Here is a 22,234-nt window from a genome sequence, read left to right as displayed (position 1 = left end):
CGAAAAAATGTTCGAAAACCGGAACACTCACTTCCGGTTTTCGATCATTCAGGAGCCAAGATACAACTGTATATAGATTTAATAAATAATAATAATAATAATGGCACCAGGTGCATAGCTGTCAACGTTTCCCATTTTTTAAGGGAAATTCCCTTATTCCGAATAGGATTCCTCACAAGAAAAGGGAAAAGTTGACAGCTATGACCAGGTGACATGTTTTTGCCCATGCAGTTGACAAGTGTCAACAATCAGGCAACTGTTGCTGCTTGCAATGAACTGCTCATGGTGTGAACTCAATGGAACTAACTTCCAGGTAGATAGTGCATAGGACTGTGCTGCTAGAACAAAAACAAAAACCCCTCTCTCACACAGCTTGGCTGCCTTGCCAGCCAACATGATTTTCCCTGCTCAGCTCACTAATAAAATCTAGAATTACCTTGAGAAAAGAAAAGGGGGGGGTGGAGATAAAGGTTAAGCTCTGTAGAATGACTAAACCAGACTGCTCCCGAAATAAAACTGAAAATTAATTAAATGTGAAGAAAACAACTGGAGTGTGGACAGAAGACGCAAAAGGACGGCAGAGCCCCTCGCAGGAGTCAAGGTGATGCTAATGCCAAATGGCAATTTTGCCCACTGAGGCATACAAATCAACCGTTGCTTGGGCACCAGTTAAACAGATGGTAAGCACCAGCCGAAGTAGACCTGTAGTTAAGATGCCTCACTCAATGAGAGCCAGCAGTAAAGCAATGTGCAGATTTAAGTGCAAGACTGTCCAGACTCCTTGAACCCCACTTGCCAAAGCAGGTAAGCTTTAATGAAGGTTTTGATGTTCGGGAGTGAACAGTGCTAGCTTGTTGCAAAACGAAGTCGATTTGTTTGCTTGCCCTTTTCCATGCCAAATGTGTGTTTAGGGCGAGGCCCAATAGCTCCTGCAGCAGCACATCACAGCTGGTGACATTCTGCTGGCATTGTGAGCTGGCGCTCTGCAGAACGACTGTCCTGCTAAAGCAGCAAGAACTCCCACTGGCAAAATGGCATGGCACCCCGCGGCACATGGCTGGGTAATCGAGAAAGGGACACAACTCATTCTAGGGTTCACAAACTCAGTCGCTTCCAATGCCATGAAGGATCCACACACAAAAAAGCAACCCTTCTCTCAAGAGTTGTCTGTGAAATGAAGTAACTTGAAAGCAAAGGACATTTCACCATGTTGGAATTTACAGAAGCGAGAGAGGACCTTTCTCCTGCCTCTGAGACCTCTGGTAAGAATAGTGGGCTTGTGGTGAAGAGAATCACTTTGCACAATAGGAAATGGGGAAGGGGCTCTTGTGGTTTCTGCCTTCGCCCCAGCATGGTTAAGACTCATCAAAGGTAGCATGCGCAAAACATTTCGGTCAGCATGGAATTCTGCACCAAAGGAAACGTCCATGCCCAAGTACATATTCACTGCATCTGTGCACATCCATTGCCTCAATAGTATTCTCCCACCCCCCAATGCATTCGGCCCACCAAGTCTCTCCATTTGGCCCATTATGCCATTTTGCTAAGTCACTCCTACCTAACCTCAGTGGTGGACCTACATTTTGGGGGCCCTGAATTGTTAGGGGGGCCCCTTCGCAATCAGCATCAAGGTCTGGGTAACCACGGTTCAGTGGGATTGTTCCACAACAGATCACCACATTTTTAAAAATGCAACTACTACATCTCCAATCTTGATTAAACTTGCTCTACTGAATTATCTCATATAACATGAAGCACGTTTGCAAAAATACTCTTTTCTCTGGTTTTTCTAGCAAGCTGTGCACCTACAGTTTCATCCTCTGAGAGCTTCCTTGCAATGTCATTTTCTAGAGACAATGTGCATAAAGAATTTAAGCGCTCTTCAGCAGAACAGCCAACTTAACCATGACACTCCACCTTTACATCTATGCTCCTCACTCTCAAACTTTGGGATTGTTGAAATATATACATAAAAAAATTAATCAATATGAGTTGTGCTTTGAGAGAGGCTTCTGACGAAGTCTTCAGAAGTTTCTCTCAAAGTGCAACCTTGCCCTGTGCTTTGAACAAGCTTATGAGGACCCCGTGGGCAAAAACTGCTGCCTGATGTTATTGCAATGTTGGGTGATTTGACGGGTGGGCAGCTCCTCCCACTTGCCAAACTAGGCCCATGAAGGGATGGGAAGACAACAGTCTGGTCTGCCTGGCTAAAAAATATTCCTCCCCTCCAGCCCTGTGCCAAATTTAGATGGGAAGCACCGCAGGTAGGGAACTGACTTTTCTTGCTTATGTTGCAACATTTCACAATGCTGTTTATTTTAGTTATACACAGGCTGCCCAGTAACATCAGTTCTCCATTCAAGCTGCCTCAAGCAGTGGCAAAAGGGGGTAAAAATGTTTTAAATATATAAATCTTTTTAAATATACAGTATAAGCATGCCTTGCAAAATTTGATTCAAGTCCTGTGGGCAACACCCCCTCTGGTGAATTCTCTCCCTGTATACCTCCAGATCGGACGCGGGTGGCGCTGTGGGTTAAACCACAGAGCCTAAGACTTGCCGATTAGAAGGTTGGCGGTTCGAATCCCCGCGATGGGGTGAGCTCCCGTTGCTTGGTCCCTGCTCCTGCCAACCTAGCAGTTTGAATGCGCCTCAAAGTGCAAGTAGATAAATAGGTACCACTCCAGCGGGAAGGTAAACGGCATTTCCGTGCACTGCTCTGGTTCGCCAGAAGTGGCTTAGTCATGCTGGCCACATGACCCAGAAGCTGTACGCCGGCTCCCTCGGCCAATAAAGCGAGATGAGCGCCGCAACCCCAGAGTCAGCCACGACTGGACCTAATGGTCAGGGGTCCCTTTACCCTTATACCTCCAGATCACCCCACCGACAACAACAGAAAGAAAAAGAGAAACTGCATGTACACATTCTTTACTTTCCCATGAGATCTGGCTTAAAGCTTGATCTGGTATGATGAAAATGTGCCTAGAAAGACGTGGAAGAGAACTTCACTCTTCCAACTTCCACCTTTAACTGTACACTTTTCATTAGTGGAGGGGGTGCTAAGACACTATGCAGGTGCCAGTTGAAGGCCTCATGGGCATCATGTTGGCTAACCCCATCAATAATGTGATATATAAATAAGAATACGTACATCCCAATTTGTTATTGGATTACTGTAGACAACTACCAGGATAGACTTAAGTCTTATTTCGAGGCATTGGATTTTGCTGAATACAAAATGTTCTGGACACATCTGGATGTTCCGCTCACACAACTGGCAAGAGTTTCTATATCCAGAATAGAATGGTGTGTTCCAAAGGATCTCTAATTCTAAAAGGGCACACACAAGCTTTTAATAGAAGTCAAGCTGGCTGTTATCCGTAACTTTCCCCCACAGCTTCAGAAGAAGGGTCATCAGTCCGATGCGATTTATTAACCAAGGATTAATAATGCAGCACAAACCTGACACTGATAGCTGGAAGATCCTAGAGGATGTGACCCTGGGGTTTATTCTTGTCTATTCCTCTTAATAGCTCTGCAGTTTCGCAAGTGTTGTTTAAACTCTTTGGGCACAATGAGGAGAAATAAACCCATCAGCCTTTATATAGTTCATTCTGGGCAAGAAGCAGCTATATGAAGGCAACTTTAAAATATGGCATTTTGCTGCTTCCAGGTTAAAGCCAAGTTACAGGGAACTGGGCAGAGGGACTTCTCGGTAGTGGCACCCGCCCTGTGGAACGCCCTCCCACCAGATATCAAAGAGAAAAACTACCAGACTTTTAGAAGACATCTGAAGGCAGCCCTGTTTAGGGAAGCTTTTCATGTTTGATGCACTACTGTATTTTAATATTTTGTTGGAAGCTACCCAGAGTGGGTATTATTAATTAGTAATTATTATTATTATTATTATTATTATTATTATTATTATTATTATTATTAACATTAAGTAGTCAAGTCTGCTATGTGTATGTTTTGTTTACACGTTGCAATGTAAAGGTCCACCAAAATGAGACAACCACGCAGGTACACTTGACTAGAAATAAAAACAAACTTTCACTGCTCCACTCACCCTGCTACTTTTTAACTGTTACCACTAGATACAGGTCAAAGATGTCCAGGTGTTGTGTTGCACTTTTACAGAAAGCAAGCAAAGGGAGTATCTGCAGCAATGTTCGCAATGTTTCCTCTGCTGTAATCTTAGTGTAGACACGCTATACAGGACACGGATACTGCACCATTTATCGAATCCACTCAAGTTCTTTTTTTAGTTAAACTGGCTACTTTGTACTACATATTAGCTATGTTATAACTAAATTGCAACAGCTGCGAATCAGCAGGAAACTGAATTTCAACTCCTTAAATACTGTAAACTTTTTAGGAGCTGATCCAGCTTTTCTTTTCTTTTTTGTTTTTAACCCAACTCCTAATGTATTTCCAATTATTCTAATGGGAGCTGACTTGAGGACTTAATTACGCATGTCTTTTGAAAGATGATGTAACAATGTGTTAATGATAATGTTTCTTTTAATGGATTGGATAACCCAAAGTGCTCTCAGAGATTGGACGAAAGCAACCTGTGCAATCTGGGTCTAAACATCTGATGCAGTGAAGACCCAAGGTGGATGGGCTGGAGGGTACATTTAAGCACAGCAATGCTTCATCGCATCACCCATCGCATGCTGCAGACCCTTAATCTTTCAGCAGCATCATGACCAGAGTCACTTGGATCCAAGCTTCACATTAATTTCAACGCAAGTATGGAAATGCATTTATTAGACTGCTGTATGACTCTTGGGTACTCAATAGTTCAGAGGGGTATGTATTAAAGGTAAAGGTAAAGGGACCCCTGACCGCATTAGGTCCAGTCGTGACCAACTCTGGGGTTGCGGCGCTCATCTCGCTTTATTGGCCGAAGGAGCCGGCGTTTGTCCGCAGACAGCTTCCGGGTCATGTGGCCAGCATGACCAAGCTGCTTCTGGCAAACCAGAGCAGCGCACGGAAACGCCATTTACCTTCCTGCTTGAGTGGTACCTATTTATCTACTTGCACTTTTAGACTGCTGTATGACTCTTGGATACTCAATAGTTCAGAGGGGTATGTATTACGGGGGGGGGGGGATCATAATCCAAAAGGTAGATGCCTGAATTGCGGCCTTTCACACAACACACACACGTGTAAACACTTATATTTTATAAATATTTCTATATTTGGAATCAAACCATTCCTTCTGAAACGGACAAAACATTTGGATTGCAAAGCAAAAGGTAAATTGACTGCTACAATATACTGTCTCCAAAACTGAGTTAGACCCAGATTTCCACTGACCTCAGAGGAATGCAATGGTAACATAATTCGGTATCATTAAAATGATGGCATGTCCAGCATGCAGAAGTTATTCCGTAGGCCCTTAATGTAAAACAGTCTCAATTTATGGGTTTGTTTGTTTTAAAAGAAGGGAATGGACAAACCAGTGCCACAAAAATTTGCTGCTTTTAAGAGAAAAATTAGTTACAGCAACAGATCAAGCGCTAATGGCTTCCTTTGTGTGTTGTGAATATGCTTTGCAACAGAAAGAACTATCTCCCAGCTGCAAAATTTCATGTACTGCCACTTGAAGACGTGTATACAGGTAAGTACAATGTTAAGATTTGCATCCACACTTGCTTTCAAGAGGGGATGACATAAAGAAGCCCGCTTGACGGCTACTGCACAGGAAGCACTTCATAAACAATTTCCTCTTCTCCTATGCAGTATTAAATGTGCACAAGTTTTATCTGTGAGGTTTCTGAAATGTGACATGACAGGTAGGTTCGAAAGCTAAATGTTGGATAATGGTTAGCAAACAAATGACATTGGTTCTTGCATTATTTCTTTAATCACTTTAACCCTTGTTCCAACAGAAAGGGTAAGGCCAGAGTAATTCAGCTGCTTCTTTTGTGATTTGCCTTCCATAAATATGCACCAGTCTGCATTTGAAAAGCTGAAGGAGGCCGCAAGCTTGCTGGACATTTATCATGCCCTGTTCCCTGTGAACAAGCAAATACTTTAGTTGAATAGCCCATTAGCAATCATTGTCAAATGCAGAATGCAAGGTGCTTGGATGTGACCAGCCTGTAAAGTAGAGGGCATTGCCCCTGAGCTTTGCATAGTATCTGCAGCAGAAATGGATCTTTTGCTATAGATTTCTGAAGGTTAAGCTGGGACAGTGGAGAACATCGCTGTGCATGAGACTTTAGACATTACACAAATACACTCAACCCTCACCAATGCATTTATTAAACCATATTAACTTTGAGCAGCATGTCAATTTTGGGTTTGGAAAAATGGTTATGGGTCAAAAGAATGTTTCAAAGAGGTTCTGCAAAAGGAAAGGAAAATGCTGCAAGTTTGGGGGGGGTGAAATCAGTTGGCTTTCTCTCAATATGCCAAAACTCTAAAGCGCAGTAAACCACAAAAACAACATATTACAGCTAGCCAGAGAGTGCTGACATGTGGGTTTTTGCCAAACTTACTCCATGATCTACTTTACACCAATTGCCTTTTGTTTTTCTACATATAGACTTACAATTTATTTGGCTTTTTCTATCACGCAGACAAGTGATAAAAGAAGGAGCTTCAGGTCTGTAATATGGTGGCTCATTATGTAATAATAGTTGACTAGCTTTTGGCTTCTTTTTACTAACTGTGAGGGCTCTAGCAAGACAGGAGTCTTAAGTTATTTTATAAAGGGCAGTTAAAAGCAGATGTACTGAAGAATGCGTGCAGCAGCGAACCATTTCTTTTCTTACTTTTACAGCTACTACAAGCCCTAAGGATATATGGCAGTCAGCAGGGGTAAACTTCCTTTATGCTGGCCTAATTCCATTGAAATTAATGCAACAGAGTTTGATCCAACTGTTTCTAAAGTGAAGTAGGTCCACCGTGGAATTCGAGCTTCAGGCTTCAGCCCTTCAGAAATAAATGCCACCTGGATTAAGCGCTTCAAGTTTATTTGGGGTGTCTGGAAAAATGTAAAGAAGGATTTCTCCACTTCTTTTCTCTTCTCGGGGGTTGCGAAATAAGAAAAAAATTTAAAAAAAAAAAATCTCCAGAAGGATCATCTGGCCAAGGGGAAAGGACAATGTGGAATGTTTATTTTAGCTTCTCCTGTGGTGTGTGAGCTGCAAGGGCCCTGTCTGAAAGATGGCTAGAATCAAAAGCCTCCTCTCTTTTCTTTTCAGATAACCTCAACGCCACCTATCCCCTCTGCTCTCTGTTCCTTGCCAGCATGTCCCTGCCTGAATATCCCAAATAGATTAACGAAACAAACTCCCAAGTGCAGCTAATCCTACAGAATGGCCGTCGCCGCTGGGCCAGGAGTTAAAAAGGAAAAACTTCTACGCCAGAACAATTGCAGTGATCCGAAGTTTTAATCAGCCCAAATCTCGAGCAATAAAAAAAGGCAGTAAATGAAATCTACCTTTACCATATTATACGCTACCAATGAGCAAGAACTGAGCAGCTTTTCTTTACTGCTTCAACCAGCCAGGCTACAAGTAGGCCTTTCATACTTCCTAATCCCAGCCCCCAAGTTTTTTCTGCAATTCTCACATAATACCTTGCAGCCCCGAAGCAAGACCCTTAGTTTCTCCTTTCATAGACGTGTCATTTCCAACATCAAGCTAATCTATATGTTGCCATGGCACCCCCCTTTATCTGCCTTTACATCTTATGAGCTGCATGGATTTACCACATTATTTTTATCTGAAAGACAGAAAATGGTGGTTTTATTGCCATACAATCAGATTACCGCTGCTAGTTTCTCTATGCCTTTTTACCATACTTCAATCAAAGGGGATCACTTTCTTTATGCCCTGCCCTTGATTTACATTACATCTGTAAAGGCCTAGTCTGGGTTGTAATCCCCTTATTAACTAGGAGCAGGGTTGATTTGCCTAAAAATAAAAGCAAATTGTGTCAGGCCTTTTCACTTTGTTTTTGATTCGGAACTACAAAATGGATTACCAAAGAAATCTCCAGAGTTCACACGGCCGCTATACTACTGAATTTAAAATGAGAATTAAACAAGTTAAACAAGAGGGACCGTGTCAACGGTTTACATTTTCCATCATGGGCGAAGGGATGAATAGCGTTATGTCTTTGTGTGCACCAGCTTTGCAGAGAAACAATGGAGCCACGGGAATTCTCTTTCCAAGCAGTTCTTACACTGTCTTGGGCCATCACACACACACACACCCCCTCCGGCAGTCTACTTTACATTTGCCAGATACAAATTGGGGGGGGGGGATCTATAACTTGAAAATATTAAAACATTTTAAGTTCCACGCACGGCATTTAAAGTTATTAAGTTCCCGTGCTTTAATCAAAATGTTTAACCACTCAAGCCTTCCTAACATCATGCTAATGGCAAGTTTACATAAAGGCCATAAATGAATTTGGGGGGGGGGGGGAATGGAGTTCTGAACACTTATTTCCCAGAATATCATGTCTTTTGCTTGCATCAGTAAAGTTGTAAGTAGCCAAGCTTGTTTAAGACTAGATCTGTACCCATCTACCACAAAAACCCACATAATTGTAGCATCTCTAACAGACTTCCTAAAGGTGCAACATCTCACAGAGACTTATCCTGAGGTAAACTTTCTACCAATTTCCTATTCAAGAAATGTTTCCTGAGCAGAAAGTTGTTCTGTGGCCCTTAAAATAGGACAAAGGGTGGGGAGCGCCCTTTCCTATTATGACTTCACTTTCAACTTTATACGATAGCAATTTACCTTTACTGAACTGGCAATGTGATCCTAGACATGTCTAATCAAAAGTAGGCGCACTGAGTTTAACTGGACTTACTCCCAGGTAAGAACTTTACTTTAGAAGGCATACAGATAAGAGGCTTTGAGACGACTGCTGTAATTACAGCAATTTTGATTGTGACCGATCGTGTGTTCTAACTGACCGTCGAAAAACGACAGTCCAGAAATTTGTGTCATGCAGATGTTTAAGAGAGTCACCAAATGTAAGATGTTAACGTCCTGCAAACATTGTAAGGAACGTACAGCATTTAAAGGCTGCCATCCTATAGACATTTTACCTGGGAGTAAACCACACTGAATTGATTAAACATACCTAAATCCAGTGTAGCGTAGCAACATAGCGGTTAGTGTTCTCAGAACAGCACCTGGGAGACTCATGTTCCAATCCCCACTCAGCTACAAAGCTCCATGGTGATCCCAGACCTCTCAGCCTAACCTCAAAGGGTTGTTGTGAAGATAAGATGGTGGGTGAGAACCATGCACACTGACTTGAGCTTAGAGTGAGAATTATAGAGTTGGAAGGAGCTCCTTGGAGGAAAGTCACAGGATTACAAGCATAGTAAATAAAATAAGTTTTGTGCTGCCTGGGACTTTGCCTTTGAGCAGTAAGTGGCTAAATCGTGGCTTGGATTCAGAGATAGCCATGCTTACCATAGATCTTTTGAAGGCATGGCTAACTTCACGGCCATTGATTTCAGTGGGTCTACCCTACGCATGACATGTCTGGGATCCAACCCTATGTTTTAGATGAAATCTGAAAAAACAAAGTGTTTTCATTTGGTAAGTTCAGCTTGACTGGTACAAAGCACACCAGAAATAGCTGTTAAAAGGAACAGTCTTGGCTCGCTCAGCGCTGGAAGTACTAGGCCACTGCCAGGCAAATTTTTATGAGCTTTGGCAGCCGAGTTAATGCAAAAAATACCTGAAAGGTTTTGGGGTATGCTACTTGCCTGCCCTATCAAAGAAGAGGCGTGCAAGTGTTCCATTTTCAGATTTGCTAGCTCAGAAGGAAGTACCCAACCATTTGATACATAATCCAGTGTGCGAGGCAGCTCCAAGCATCTTCATATATAATATATTGCGTTTCTCCAATGTAACTCTATAATGGTTAGGATTAAGAAGCAAAGCTCCAGGATTCCCAAATAAATCCTTGTCAAGTAGGAGTGCTTCCAAACGCGCTGCAAGATAGCATTTCAGCAAGCTCTTTATGCTCCAGTAGGCCGAGTTTTCTTGTGAAGCAAGACTGTCCATTACTTACAGTTTATCATCCTGACAAAATGCAAGGAATGGGGATGTGGAAGCACTAACAATTCACTCTATCCTTGGCACTTTGTCCCCTCCCCGCCCCCCACTTCTCTATATTAAAACCGACAAGATTAACCCAAACACAAATTGCAGAGCACAGTTCAAGGGGCTATTCAGTCAGCAGTGAATGTGCATTTGTTTGCCTACAAAAAAAATATATAAGAATTTCACAAACAAACAATGAGAAGCAGGCTGGTTTTTGCCACTGAAAAGATGGCTTAAATTGGGCCATCAATTGTAGGCCGTTTTATCAGTCCTTGACAGGTTAGTGTTTACTCAGGCTAACTGTGGCGGATTTTTACGTGTAATAGGTTATCAGAGATATTATTTAGCTATTTGTTTGCCTTCCCTTGGTCAAATTGCATCTTGCTAAGGAAAATAGTCCCAGGGTTGGCGGATAAAGAAAAATGATTAGCTGACAGAACTACTCCATTTAAGGGGTAAGGCAACATCAATTTAGCCAATGTTATTGATAAGGAAAGCTCCATCTACTTCAAACTAAAAGGTACTGAATAAACTGCAGTTTGTGGTTTGTACTATTAAGTTGGGTAGCTGTGGTCATGTTAGCTCCACTGAGGAAATGAGAGTGGAAGAAGGGAAATATCCTATGTTGAGAAGTGTCCCTGTAGTGAACTAAAAGTCTATTTTGCTATGTTTTCCTAGAATCTGGGTTTCTCATTGTCTGAAGCCTTACAACATCAAAAGTGGCATCCAAGCAAAATATTCCTTTCCTCCTACCTATGTGCTCACACCTTTTAGGCAAAGCAATATAGGCAATGTATCCTTCACTCACAAAAACATGGAATATTTAAATGAAGGAGCTATTAGGTTACAGCAGAATACAATTGAAAATACAATCTGGGTGTCTTCTTCTCATCCCTTCCACACCACCTGCTAAAAATTCTGGTCACTAAAGCAACTCGCAGAGCAATCGCAGTTTAGGAGGCCATGAAGGAATTTGGATTACTTTCTTCTACAGTCTTATCACATATCCACTATGAGCCTAGCTAAAATTCTTTCTTTTATTGCTTCCCTGTATAATAGATATAGGAATCGTAAACGGTTCGTATTTAACTTCATTAAATGAATTAAACACTTAATTCCAGGGCAGTTATCTTTGGAATTGGTCTTAATATTCTCCTGAGAAGTTACTGAGGTGGGAGGGAAGCTCTCCAGAAGACAACTGCATTTTATTTCCGATTTAATAAGGAAACATTAGCTATTCTTCTTCAGGCAGACAACAGTGATGAATTCTAAACTGAAATACGCTCTCTGAAAAGTGAAGATCCTGCTACCACTTAAGAGCAATACGAATAATGTACTGCATTTGAAAATTTTCCTTAAGTGCAGGCCTCCACAAGGCCTGTAAAAATCACAGGCCACAGCCATTTTTAAAGAGAGAGAGAGCGAGAGAGCACAAACCTCAGGTCACTTCTAGCATGCTTCTGCCAGTGCACTGAGTAAGACTAATCTATTTGGGTAAACAAAATTTAAAATCACATCAGCGGACAAACAAGTACTACATTTTAAGTTGGAAATAAAAGCACGAGTAATTCAACTGTAGTCTTGATAAATGTTCGGCCTTTTATGAGTTTATGCAACAAGGGGAAGATGTTAGATAGAATTACTGCTTTGAGGGCGAGGCCACGCACTGTAAATAGCGACTCAGGCCATTTGAGACTGAAAAGGAAAGCTTTCTGTAAAAAGGGGGGGTGCGCCGCGAAGGCAGGTTAGGCCTGGAAGCAGCCAGAAGAATAGTGACCACAGTACAGCAGAATACCGATATGTATTGGAAGAGTGACCTCTGTAGGAATAAAGCGATCACTAGACTGCAGCAGCAGGCGGGAGAATATGCCATTCTCCTCTAAGGCTAAACTTAATGCTATCAACTATGTGGGTTTTCCCATTCCCAACAAATACACACACACACAATAATTTCAAGAAATGCACCTTCCCCTTAAGAACAGGCACCTTCCTTGATTAAACACAAATGTCCTATCTGACATTTTCCAGGTTTGAGAGAGAACTGGAACAACAAGCTCAAATCCATAGTGTCAACTGCAAGTAAGGACCGTTTCTGCACACAGAGACAGAGAGAGAGAGAAGCAATTTCTTTGTATGTCTGCCTAGGGAAGGGAAGAAAGCACCGCTGGGCTGAACACGCACGAGATCCCGCTAAAGATGGGCCAAGGCTCCTGCATTATAATGAAAACAAATGGCCCCTCTTTGCTTTTCCACATTAAAAAAAAAAAAGCCCTGCATGTTATCAAGGTCCAGAAGCCTGCTCGTAAATCTTCCTTTCCTTGGAAAAGGACAGGAAGAGAAATCTAAAAGGGAGCAGAAGAAAAATGGAGTCAGAATGTGATTTCCCGAATAAACTCCTTTGGCTTTCTAGGTCTAAATCCAAACTTGCAGTCATTTCACACGGAGCCTGCAAGCAACACACACAGGACGCCCAACTGAAGAGCTATTTCGCACTTGTGAACCGGACCATTTCCTCAATGCGTTGCTCATTTAAAGGTATTTTAACAGCCGTTTGACCGTGTTTTATAGGAGAGCCTGTCTTCTGTTCACATCCAGCAAGCTTGCTCAGGTTTTATAGGCATGTTGTGCTCTGCTCATTTTGAATAAACTACTTCCTAAGACATCATTAAACAAGGCACCGTTATCACGTCTTCTCGAAAATTAATTCTCCCGATGAGGACACCGGCCAGACTTTCACTTCTACATCTTTCTCTCTCTCTCTCTCTCTCTCTCTCTCTCTCTCACACACACACACACACACACACACTAACGAAGAAACCTGACCCTAAAAGAGGCTTCTCAAAGTTTGAATAGTCAGTTTTATCTATAGTAAAACATCTCCCAAAGCAAGAGAAATCTCTCTTCCCAGAAGCCTCACTTTATTCCAAGTATACCTAAAGTTCACTATTTGCCGTCCACCGCTGCATGCATTTCATGGATTCACATGCTCCTGAACTACAAACAGGCCATGCCTTCTCCTAGTCTTTTTACCCAGAGGTTTTGATAGGTGGCACATAGAGATACGATCTTAAATCCGCTGGAATCAAGGTGGAAACTCCTCTCAAACTCCCACCTTTTGCCTTACCGCATCAATGGTTTTCTGGAGAAACGATCTCAATCCACTCCAACAGTTATGCGTAGAGACATGCTCTGACCCTGCTGGGGCCACCTCCATAATCTTTGTTCTGCATGGTTTAGTAATGGAAGGCCAGAAGTGAAAAAGCTGGGCTCATCATGACTCATCAGCCCTGTTCCCAAGGATCTAAGAGACTTCACTTCACCTAATGGTCAAGCTAACTGGGAGTTTATGTAGCAGTGGAGAGGGAACAGCTGGTGTATTCTGGCACCCTTCCCTACTTTCTCATGCTGGCTCCTCACTCCACACCACTGCAGCGCTGCCCTCAAGTAGACCCATTGTCAAAACTGTCTAAACTTCTGCCAGCTTCCTGGGCGCCACACAACCGGGTCCAAGAGGGTTGTTTTCTGGTTAGTTTTCCTTCCCGCAAAATCAGCGGCAGAATAAACACACAAGTGTCTTCCGCTGCGCTCCATTCATTCGCAGGAAAAACCCGAGCGTAGGACTCAGAGGGCAGGCTCCAACCTTCGCTTGTGGATCGGGGGAATCCGGTGCGTTTAGGATCGGTGATGTGTGCGCGCGCGCACGTAGCAAAAATAGCTGAACCTTCCTCCTTTACGCACGCACGGGTACCAGAGAGAGAGAGAGAGCCTCGCCACCCGCTAACCAAGGCCCAGAGCTCCGCACTGTGCGCCCTGTAGAAGATGCAGGATCGGGACACCTAGAAGGGCCAAGACTTTCCCTCCATTTGCTCCGAGAGCAAAACCGATCCCCAAGCGCACCCCAGACCAGATCCTGCGGCCTGGCGAAAGGGCCTTGGGCGCGCGAGGGATGCCAGACGTGCCCACCCACCTGCCTGTCCTGGCGCACCGCCCCCCGTCCCCAAACCCCGGTCCGGGGAGAGATCCGGGCTCCCCGCGCACTTACTTGGAGTTGGAGGAGTTCCAGTAGATGGGCTCGAGCACCAGCGAGCTGGCCAGCACCGTCCGGCACAAAAGCACCCAGATCCCCCAGCAGCACCTCCCGAACGGGGATCCCCCCCGGCGCGCTACCATGGTCGGGGGCGCTGCCGCCGCCGCCGGGTCCTGTCCCAAAGGCTCGCCAACTCCGCGGAGGAAGACGACGACGACGAGGACGACGACGACGACGACCAGGCAAGCGAAGGCGGCGTCCACAATTCCTCCGCCAAGAAGAAGGAGCCACAACCACCAGCAGATCCCGGGCAGGGAAGGAGCTCGCCCTGCCGGCTCAGTGCGTCGGGCGCCCGGGCGCCGGCATGGAGGAGGAGGAGCCGCAATCCCCAACTGGAAGGAGAGAGACGCCCGCCGCCGCCGCCGCCCCAAGGACCGGAGCGAAGGCCGGCAAGAGCACGGGAGAAAAGCGTCGGAACGCCCAAGTCCCCCGTCGGCGCGTCCTTGGCCGCCTCTATAAATCCACCTGGAGAAGGAGACGCAGCAGGTCCCGCCCGGCGCATCCACGGGGCTTCATCCTCTCCTCGGCCCGGGATGAGGGCAAAACCAACCCGCAAAAATAGGCAGCCTTCCTCCCGGCGTCCGAGGCAAGCGAGAAGGCTCCGGCGGGCTCCCAGCGCCCGCGCCGAAGACGACGACCAGGCGAGGCGACGAGCTCAGGGCTGGCGAAGGCGCACCGAGGAAGGCGCGCTCTCGCTCTCCGCAGCAGCCCCTTTTTTCTCTTTGCTTCCCCGCTTCTCTTTCCTTTCCCCCCTCAACTTCCCCTCGTCCCCGCGCTGTGGTCCGCTTCCTCCTCCTCCTCCTTCTCCCCGCGCGGCTACAAGCGCTCCTCGCCGCGGGCTGCCTGACTTCCCCGCCGCGGACTCCTCGTTGGCTCCAGAGGCGAGAGTGAGGCTCCGAGCGCCGCGTCCTCGCTCCTCTCTATAAACGCGGCCACCCCCCTTCCCCGTCAACGGCGGCGCTGGTTGGGCGACGCCGCTGTCACTTACGCCAACCTCGCGCCCAGGCTCAGGCCCCGCATTCCGAAAGGGGCGGGACCTGCGCGCGAGGGGAGGGGGAGAGGTGGCGGGAGGGAGGGAAGGGCGGCGACAGGTAATCCAGTAGCTCCAGTCAGTCACCTCATAGGGTGGGGATCGTTATAGGTCGCAAACGCTCTTTCCCAGCCGAGTATTTTTAGTTGGAAAATAAAAGCGCACTTCGATTTTTGTTCCGTTTGAATTAAAATAAAAACCTTTGTTTTGAAGGGGTTGGGGAAGCGGGGAGCGGAGGGCGGCTTCTTTAGGCTCCCAAACTTTGAGGGACGGACGGACCGGCGCTTCTCAGGCGGCTGGAGCGCAGCGCTTGCCGGGCCGAGACGCCCCGCAATTCCACAGCGCCACGGCGCCGTATAACCCTCGCGAAAGTCCCTTGAGGACTACTGGCTTGAGAAGCTCGAAGCCTTAACTCCCCTCATGAGCCGCAGAGCGCACCACAACCCCTCACACGCATCAGAGGAGGCCGTGACAGAAACTCCTGAGGCGAGCGGGCGACCCCGCCGAAACTCGGAGACACCTGAGCGCCGCTGGTTCCCAATGGAAACGAGGGGGTTCCTTTTGCTGAGGGGCGCCTCGTTCCCACTTCGGGAGGCTGCAAACGGGGCTTCCCCCTTCTCCCTTTGGTTCTGGCTCATCCACTCGCATATCACCCCCCCCCCCAAAAAAAAACCCACACGGCCCCCGGGGGTCTGAGGGCGCTCAGGAAGGGGGGCGTCTTTGGGTGGCGCGGCTTGGAAAGAGTGGAGCCCGGCTGAAAAATGGAAGCCCCCCCTTCCCACGAGAGGGAAAGCGGGGCAGCAGCCTGCGGAGAGGGAGGCCCGACCCGGCAGCGCGGCAGGTTCCCCGGCTCCGCAAACCCGGCCGCCGCCAGGTCTGCGCTGCCAAACGGAACCGGCCTCCCAGCACAATTCCATGGAGCCACAGCGCCCACTAGCGGCCGCGACGGTAACCGCAGCCGATTACAGCCGCGCTCGGGCGCTTCGACGGCGCGATCCTGAGCGCAGCTTTGCGCTGCAGTTGAATAGGGAGCCTTTCCATTCACACACGCGCGCGCGCTTCATCTTCATTTATTTTTAAATTAAAAGGGGAGGTTTGGGGATTTGTTGGTGAAATGTCCTGCTTTCGATCACCTCTACATTGCGGGATGCTGGCCAAAACCGAGGAGCGCGCCAGGGAAAATCCCACTTTCCCATGTGTTCCGGATTAGAACTTTGCGTAGCGGGGCAGTTAGCAACCCGACATTACGTGGAATGATACGAATTGCAATGGATAGAACAATCAAGCAATTTCCCTGCAATGTTTCGAAGGAGATGCGGTCTCTAATCTGGCACGATCCGATCATTTTTGGATTGCTCTCTTATAAACATTTGGAGAGACTCAGCGAGCGAGGCCACAAACTGCCCTGTCAGAATTTAGAAGCTGGAAACTTTCTCCCAAGTTTGGAACATCAAAAACCAAAGACAGTAGAAAAGTTAACTTAAATCCATGCATAGTTCTTTCTCCTGCCCGCCCTCCCCCCCGCTTTAAAACTCATCCGTTTCTTCTCATTTGATTAAAACAACCCAAATATCTTAATATTTTGGGATGAAGAAACCCTTTTTTTTATTTTTAAGACAATTCTGGGTGGTGGGGAGGTGTATAAGAGTTTTGTTGGATTTTGGATTTTTTTTAAGAGTTGAAGAAAGCATGGTCTTGATTCCTTTTGGAAGAAGCCGTGGGTGAAACTCCCCTTTCCCAAAGCCGCGCGACTCTGTTTTCCCGGCACTGTTTGGTCCGAATTTGCACTCCGTCCGGAGCTTGCCTTCGCCAGTTGCACGACAGACGCGCGTCCGAGGCGCGCCGGGGTCTCTCGCCTCCCTCCCAGCCGGTTTCTCTCTCGCAAAAGTGCCAAGCGGGGCTGAGCCAACTGTGAATTCGGTGTCCTTTGTCGGGGGAGACCCGACGCCAACCAGAGAGGAGGAGGAGGAGGGGGGAGGAGGAGGAGGAAATCCGGATTCGCACCCAGGAGACAATCGCTGGAAAGGTGACTCAGATATCCGAAGGTGAAAGGGGGGGAGGGGGACCCAAAAAGGCGTCATTTACACACCGTTTGCTCACTTGGAGGGATTCTCTGTCCAAACTTTTGCAAAGGTAAAGATACCGGTACTTTTGCATAGATAAGGTTGTTCTTTCACAAGAGCCAGGAAGCCCGTCAACGGATTTTTGCAAGGACCCGAGATAAAGTTAGGTGAACTTTGGAGAGACGGGGGTTGTTTGTTTAGAAACGCGCCGGTTGAGTTGCTGTTAAAGTAAGGAAGGTGTGCATATGTGTTTTAGGACACACACACAGGAGAAGCCGTTTCTATATACAGTATATATGGAAACGGCTTCTGATTGCATCCTCCGTGATGCTGAGCGTCCGGTGGAAACGAAAATAGGCTGAAAAACAGGCTAGCCCGGCGAAGAAAAGCCTGTCCAAAATTAGTGCCAGCCTCGGGCTTGGGGGGCAGGGAGGGTGCCTCGTGTCCCTTTTCCTCTTCCAGGCTCCGGAATCAGGGTTAACCTTGTCAAAGAAGGAGGGGGGGGTCCCCTTTCGAAGAAAGAGGCACATCTGGAAAGCCTAAAAATAGCCCCAAGGAGCTAAAAATACGGGACGTCACAAAAGAGATTTGGCTGCAAGAAAGGGCAGCTGTAAATAGCCATGTCTGAGAGCGGAATACCATTTTTTTAAAAAAAAGTAAGAAAAACAAACAAGCAACATTTTCTTACAGGGGAACAATCCGAGTCCCCTTTTAAAAGCAAACTCTCTAGCGATTCAGGGAGGCTCTGAAGGTTACACGTGTAAATACTCTCGCCAATTCAATCATATATGTGTGTGTCTACTCAGCAGGAAGCCCCATTGTGTTTACTGGGATTTGCGTCCAGGTAAGTAGGTGGAGAACTGCGGGCTTGTTTTATAACTTAAAAAATAAAATAAAAGTATTTCTTTTAAGAAATCAGTCTGATCTGGCTCTCCTCAACCCTGAAGAGGCTTCCACCAAAGTTCAGCGGCCACTTCGCCGACGCGGTTCCCAAGCAAGCGCTGCTCCTGGCGAAAAGTTGGGCAGCTGCTTCTGCCCGCACGAGGCTGGTGCGCAAAGTGGCGAGCGATATAGTCGCCCTTCTGGTCAACTTCTGCTTTGGGATACAAGAAGTCCCTCCTCCGATCCACGACCGTGGAAACACTTTGCAGAGGATCCGGACTGCAGCCCCGTGGAAAATCCAGCCAAGGGGACCGGCAGGGTTTCCATCAAGCGACTTACAACACCCCGAACCCAAATCCTCCTTTCCATGGAAAGCGGGTTGCGCCGCCGTCGCGAGCGAGCTCAGAATCACAAACTTCGAGTTGCTCGTTCGGGATTGCACGCCTATCTCCTTAATAATCATTTTCTTGGGGGGGGGGCAGGGTGGGTTGACTATCTCCGGACAGATCTGAATCCACTTTCCCAGGAAACAGAAGAGGTCCCCCCCCCCCTTCAACCGCGACAGCAATTCTTCCAGAGCTGCTACACCACCCCTTCCCCGCAAAGATAAAATAAAAATCCTATTGCTTCCTCGAGAAGGACACAAACAGCCTCAAAAACACTGGCCAGCCCGTTAGGAAATAAAACGGGAGGCTAAATATGGTTTTGCCTCGATTTATTGTTTCAAAGGAGTGTTACTGGAGGCCACCCCCCTCCCGAGAAAAAGGAGATTTTAGCTGCGATCTGCACAGCCCCGTTTACTTAAACCCAAGTTATGTCTCTCTTCCCGGGACTGAAGCTCAACAGCAACGCGGGGGAACAATCTGGTTCTGGGTTCGGCAGGCAGCGCAACTTCGTTCCCAAGATGCGCCTAGCGAGTGGATCGGGCCCCCTAAGGCCGAGCAGACCGCGCGGAGCGAGGAGGAAGACCAAGCCGGAAAGTCTCGCTCAGCTCCGACGGAGGAAGGCGGTGGCTTTTGCTTTCACGAAATTGCTCCCTAAATGGATTTTCTCATTTGCCTGCTTCAACTCGGAAGCGAGTCCCGCCAAACTGGACGGAAGTTATTGCAGGGCGAATGTGCGCTCTTAGGCATGGCGGCCTTTAGTTAAATTTTATTTATTCTGATTAAAAATAAATAAATAGGGGATTTATTCTTTGAAAACCGAGAATGAATTCCCGGGAAGCTGGGCCTTACAGTGTAATTGTAAAAGCATTTGGGTCTGCCACATTTAAATTGGTAATAAATAATAATAATAATAATAATAATAATAATAATTATTATTATTATTATTATTATTATTATTATTATTTGTATGCCGCCCATCTGACTGGGTTGCCCCAGCCACTCTGGGCAGCTCACGACAACAAAAAAGTAAAAACACAACAACACACAAAAACTTCCCAATAGTAAGATCAAGGGGATGGGTGGGTTCGAGGGGGAGAGAAAAGGCTTTCTTTAGTGATCTCCACTTTACTACTAGGTTTTGAAAAACCTAGTCGCCATTCGGGAACAGTCGACCCAAGCTGTGTCTGCTCGCTGTCCATTAAAGCCTCTCGCCTGCAGCCTTACCTAAGCGCATTTGTTGGGACTGAGGGACCCTGAAATCATTAGGATGTGCTTGCAAAGTTAACTCCCTCTCATGATCCAGCTTCCAGGCACTCCTGCTCCCCGCCACTGGCCTTTTCCAATGACTCAGAAGTAAGGAAGTCTCTGCCTTTAATACTAACAAGAGACTCACGGGAGACACTGCGGGGAGATCAGTTGTTTCCAAACAAGGTTGGGTCCTTAGGTTCCACAGCTACAAAGGGTTTCCATTGGTTTGATACAGCCCTAACTCAAAATAAAAATCCAGCCTATTGTCTTCAGTTCTGGGGTGCAAGACCCTGCACCCCAGCATCGTTTAGGAAAAGCCAGAAAAGGACTTTTTAAAAAGCATGGTTTTTTCCCCCAAACACCACCACTTCAGGTCACACTTGACTCAACGATTCCTCATTCCTCATGAACTTGCCAAAACCATGATTTCCTTCCCGTTCTGCCTTCCTCAAGCCAGTGGAACCCAATGTATCACAGGCTGGTCGTCTTTCTTCCAGGAAGACACATTGAAGCAGAAGGCAGCAACTGTGTTCTTCCCTAATAAGTTACAGTGCTTCTACAATGTATGATCGCCTGTAACAGAGGTTCTTTGGATACATTTATGAGAAAGAAAAATTGGCAGTTGTCAGCAAGTTTCTCGGCCTTTTTCTTTTAATTGGCCATGCAGGAAGTGGAGTAAAAAGAGAACAGGAAAGGAGGTTTGCTAATGAATATGGGGAGGGGTAATCCACCTTGCCAGTTTAAACTGAAATGGACAGGTCAGCTGTCAGAATGACTTCCAAGATACAGTAGTGTGCCAAAAAGAGAAAAAAAGACATGCTGTCACACACTGAGCAGCATTAGAAAAGTATGCGTTATTGGATCCTAACATAACAATGAATGAAATAACTATGTTTTAATATTAAAAGAAGAAAGCTTCCTTAGAATTTATCTGTAGAGCACACATCATGTTGCACCAGATCTGCAGGGAGTTTGAACAGGACCAGACCCTAACCATCTCCACCACAGCAGCCTCAAACTACTGTTGTTCTTAAAAAACAAAGAAAAAAGGCAGGATTTTGTCTTTTAAATCAACTTTTGCTCTAGAGTTCTCAATATAAGGAAAGTGAAAACAGCAGCATTGTAGCATCTTAAAGACGAAGAAATTTATTACAGTAAATGCCGGAACAAATTGGTTAATCTTTAAAGGTGCTGCAAAACACTTTGTTGTGGAAGGAATGCCTATCAGTCACTTGATCAAACTTACCATATTATATGGGAAAAAGCATGATTTTTATTAGGCAACTGAAAAACAAGTCTCATTAAAAATGTAGAGTAAATTTAGAGCTATATCTTTATAATAGGCCCAGACGTAAAGACCACTTGCGACCATAGGTGTTCATATTACATAAATATGTCTTCTGGTTATATGCATTCACTATTATTAGGTGATGCCAGGACCCTTCAGATATCCTATATCACATCTTAAACTAGTGGTTTCCCCCCCATCTTTTTGGTATCTTGTACATAAAAAACAAACACTAGTAAAATATATCAAATGTATTGAGGACTTGGGATGTTTTAAGTCCAGGCATTTTTTAAAATAAAAAAATAACTATACTTGGACGGCACTGAGTTTTTAAAAATACCCTTCCCAATACATTTGCTTTTAGCTATTGCATTAGTTTAGTTACCATATAGTTTAAAGCAAACTATTGAGACTTGAAAGAACTTGGGTTTCCTTGGGTATTTTGCTAGGTTTTAGATAAATGCAGGTAGAAGTAAGAACAGCACAATGATTACAGCGGTATTAATTTATTAAAAACATTCTCAAAGATATTGACTGTTCAGCTGTTGTGTATTTCATCATCATCTTTTCATCCTGTAATCTGGGCAAACAGAACATGAGACTCTTCCAGATCTGGGTCACATACCCGACGCAAAAGATGTTACATTGCTTGCAAAACTAAAAAAAGGCACCATCACTCTCTTGTTCCTTTTTGATTCAACTATTCAAGTAAGAACGTTATGAACAAACTATGGATACTGCAGTTTTAGTAGAAACATTGTACATGACAACCGGGGAGGGAAAAAAAATTCCACTAGAACAGTTACGTTTGAAAACTAATCAGTCTATCTTGGTGCCAAAAATATTTTGGGACTGACAAAAACGTGCAGCATCCAAACGCTCCATGCCTGAAGAAAAGGACTAGCATGTTAACCTCCATTCGTGTTTACCATTACAATAACACAAAAAGCCATTACAAAATTATTCTAGTGATCCAATTGCAAAACTTCCTATGCCAAAAAAATAAGTGCTTCAAATGGCATACATAGACTGTTACACCAGTCTAATATCACAAACCATAACTATTAATGGCTGGTGGACATGCCAGCAAATACTTTCAGTAGCCACAAGAATTTTTAAAAAAATATGCATGTGGCAATTTTTATCTGTCCATT

The 22,234-nt window shown here is 45.5% G+C and overlaps 1 protein-coding gene across 1 annotated transcript in view; it reads right to left on the bottom strand.

Annotated features, from left to right (window-relative positions):
• The window catches only part of EFNB2 (ephrin B2), a 56,072-nt gene extending 40,989 nt beyond the window's left edge, over positions 1 to 15,083 (bottom strand). Inside the window, 2 exon segments of the mRNA XM_028728167.2 lie at positions 14,139 to 14,527; positions 14,530 to 15,083. Of these exon segments, the coding sequence (XP_028584000.2) occupies positions 14,139 to 14,527; positions 14,530 to 14,685 (545 nt within the window). The 5' untranslated portion in view covers positions 14,686 to 15,083.
• Between the last annotated feature and the right edge of the window lie 7,151 nt (positions 15,084 to 22,234).

Source organism: Podarcis muralis, chromosome 4 (assembly GCF_964188315.1).
Source record: "Podarcis muralis chromosome 4, rPodMur119.hap1.1, whole genome shotgun sequence".
Classification (NCBI taxonomy): Eukaryota; Metazoa; Chordata; class Lepidosauria; order Squamata; family Lacertidae; genus Podarcis; species Podarcis muralis.
The sequence above is the reverse complement of the archived record's forward strand: the minus strand, read 5'-3'. Positions and strand labels throughout refer to the sequence as shown.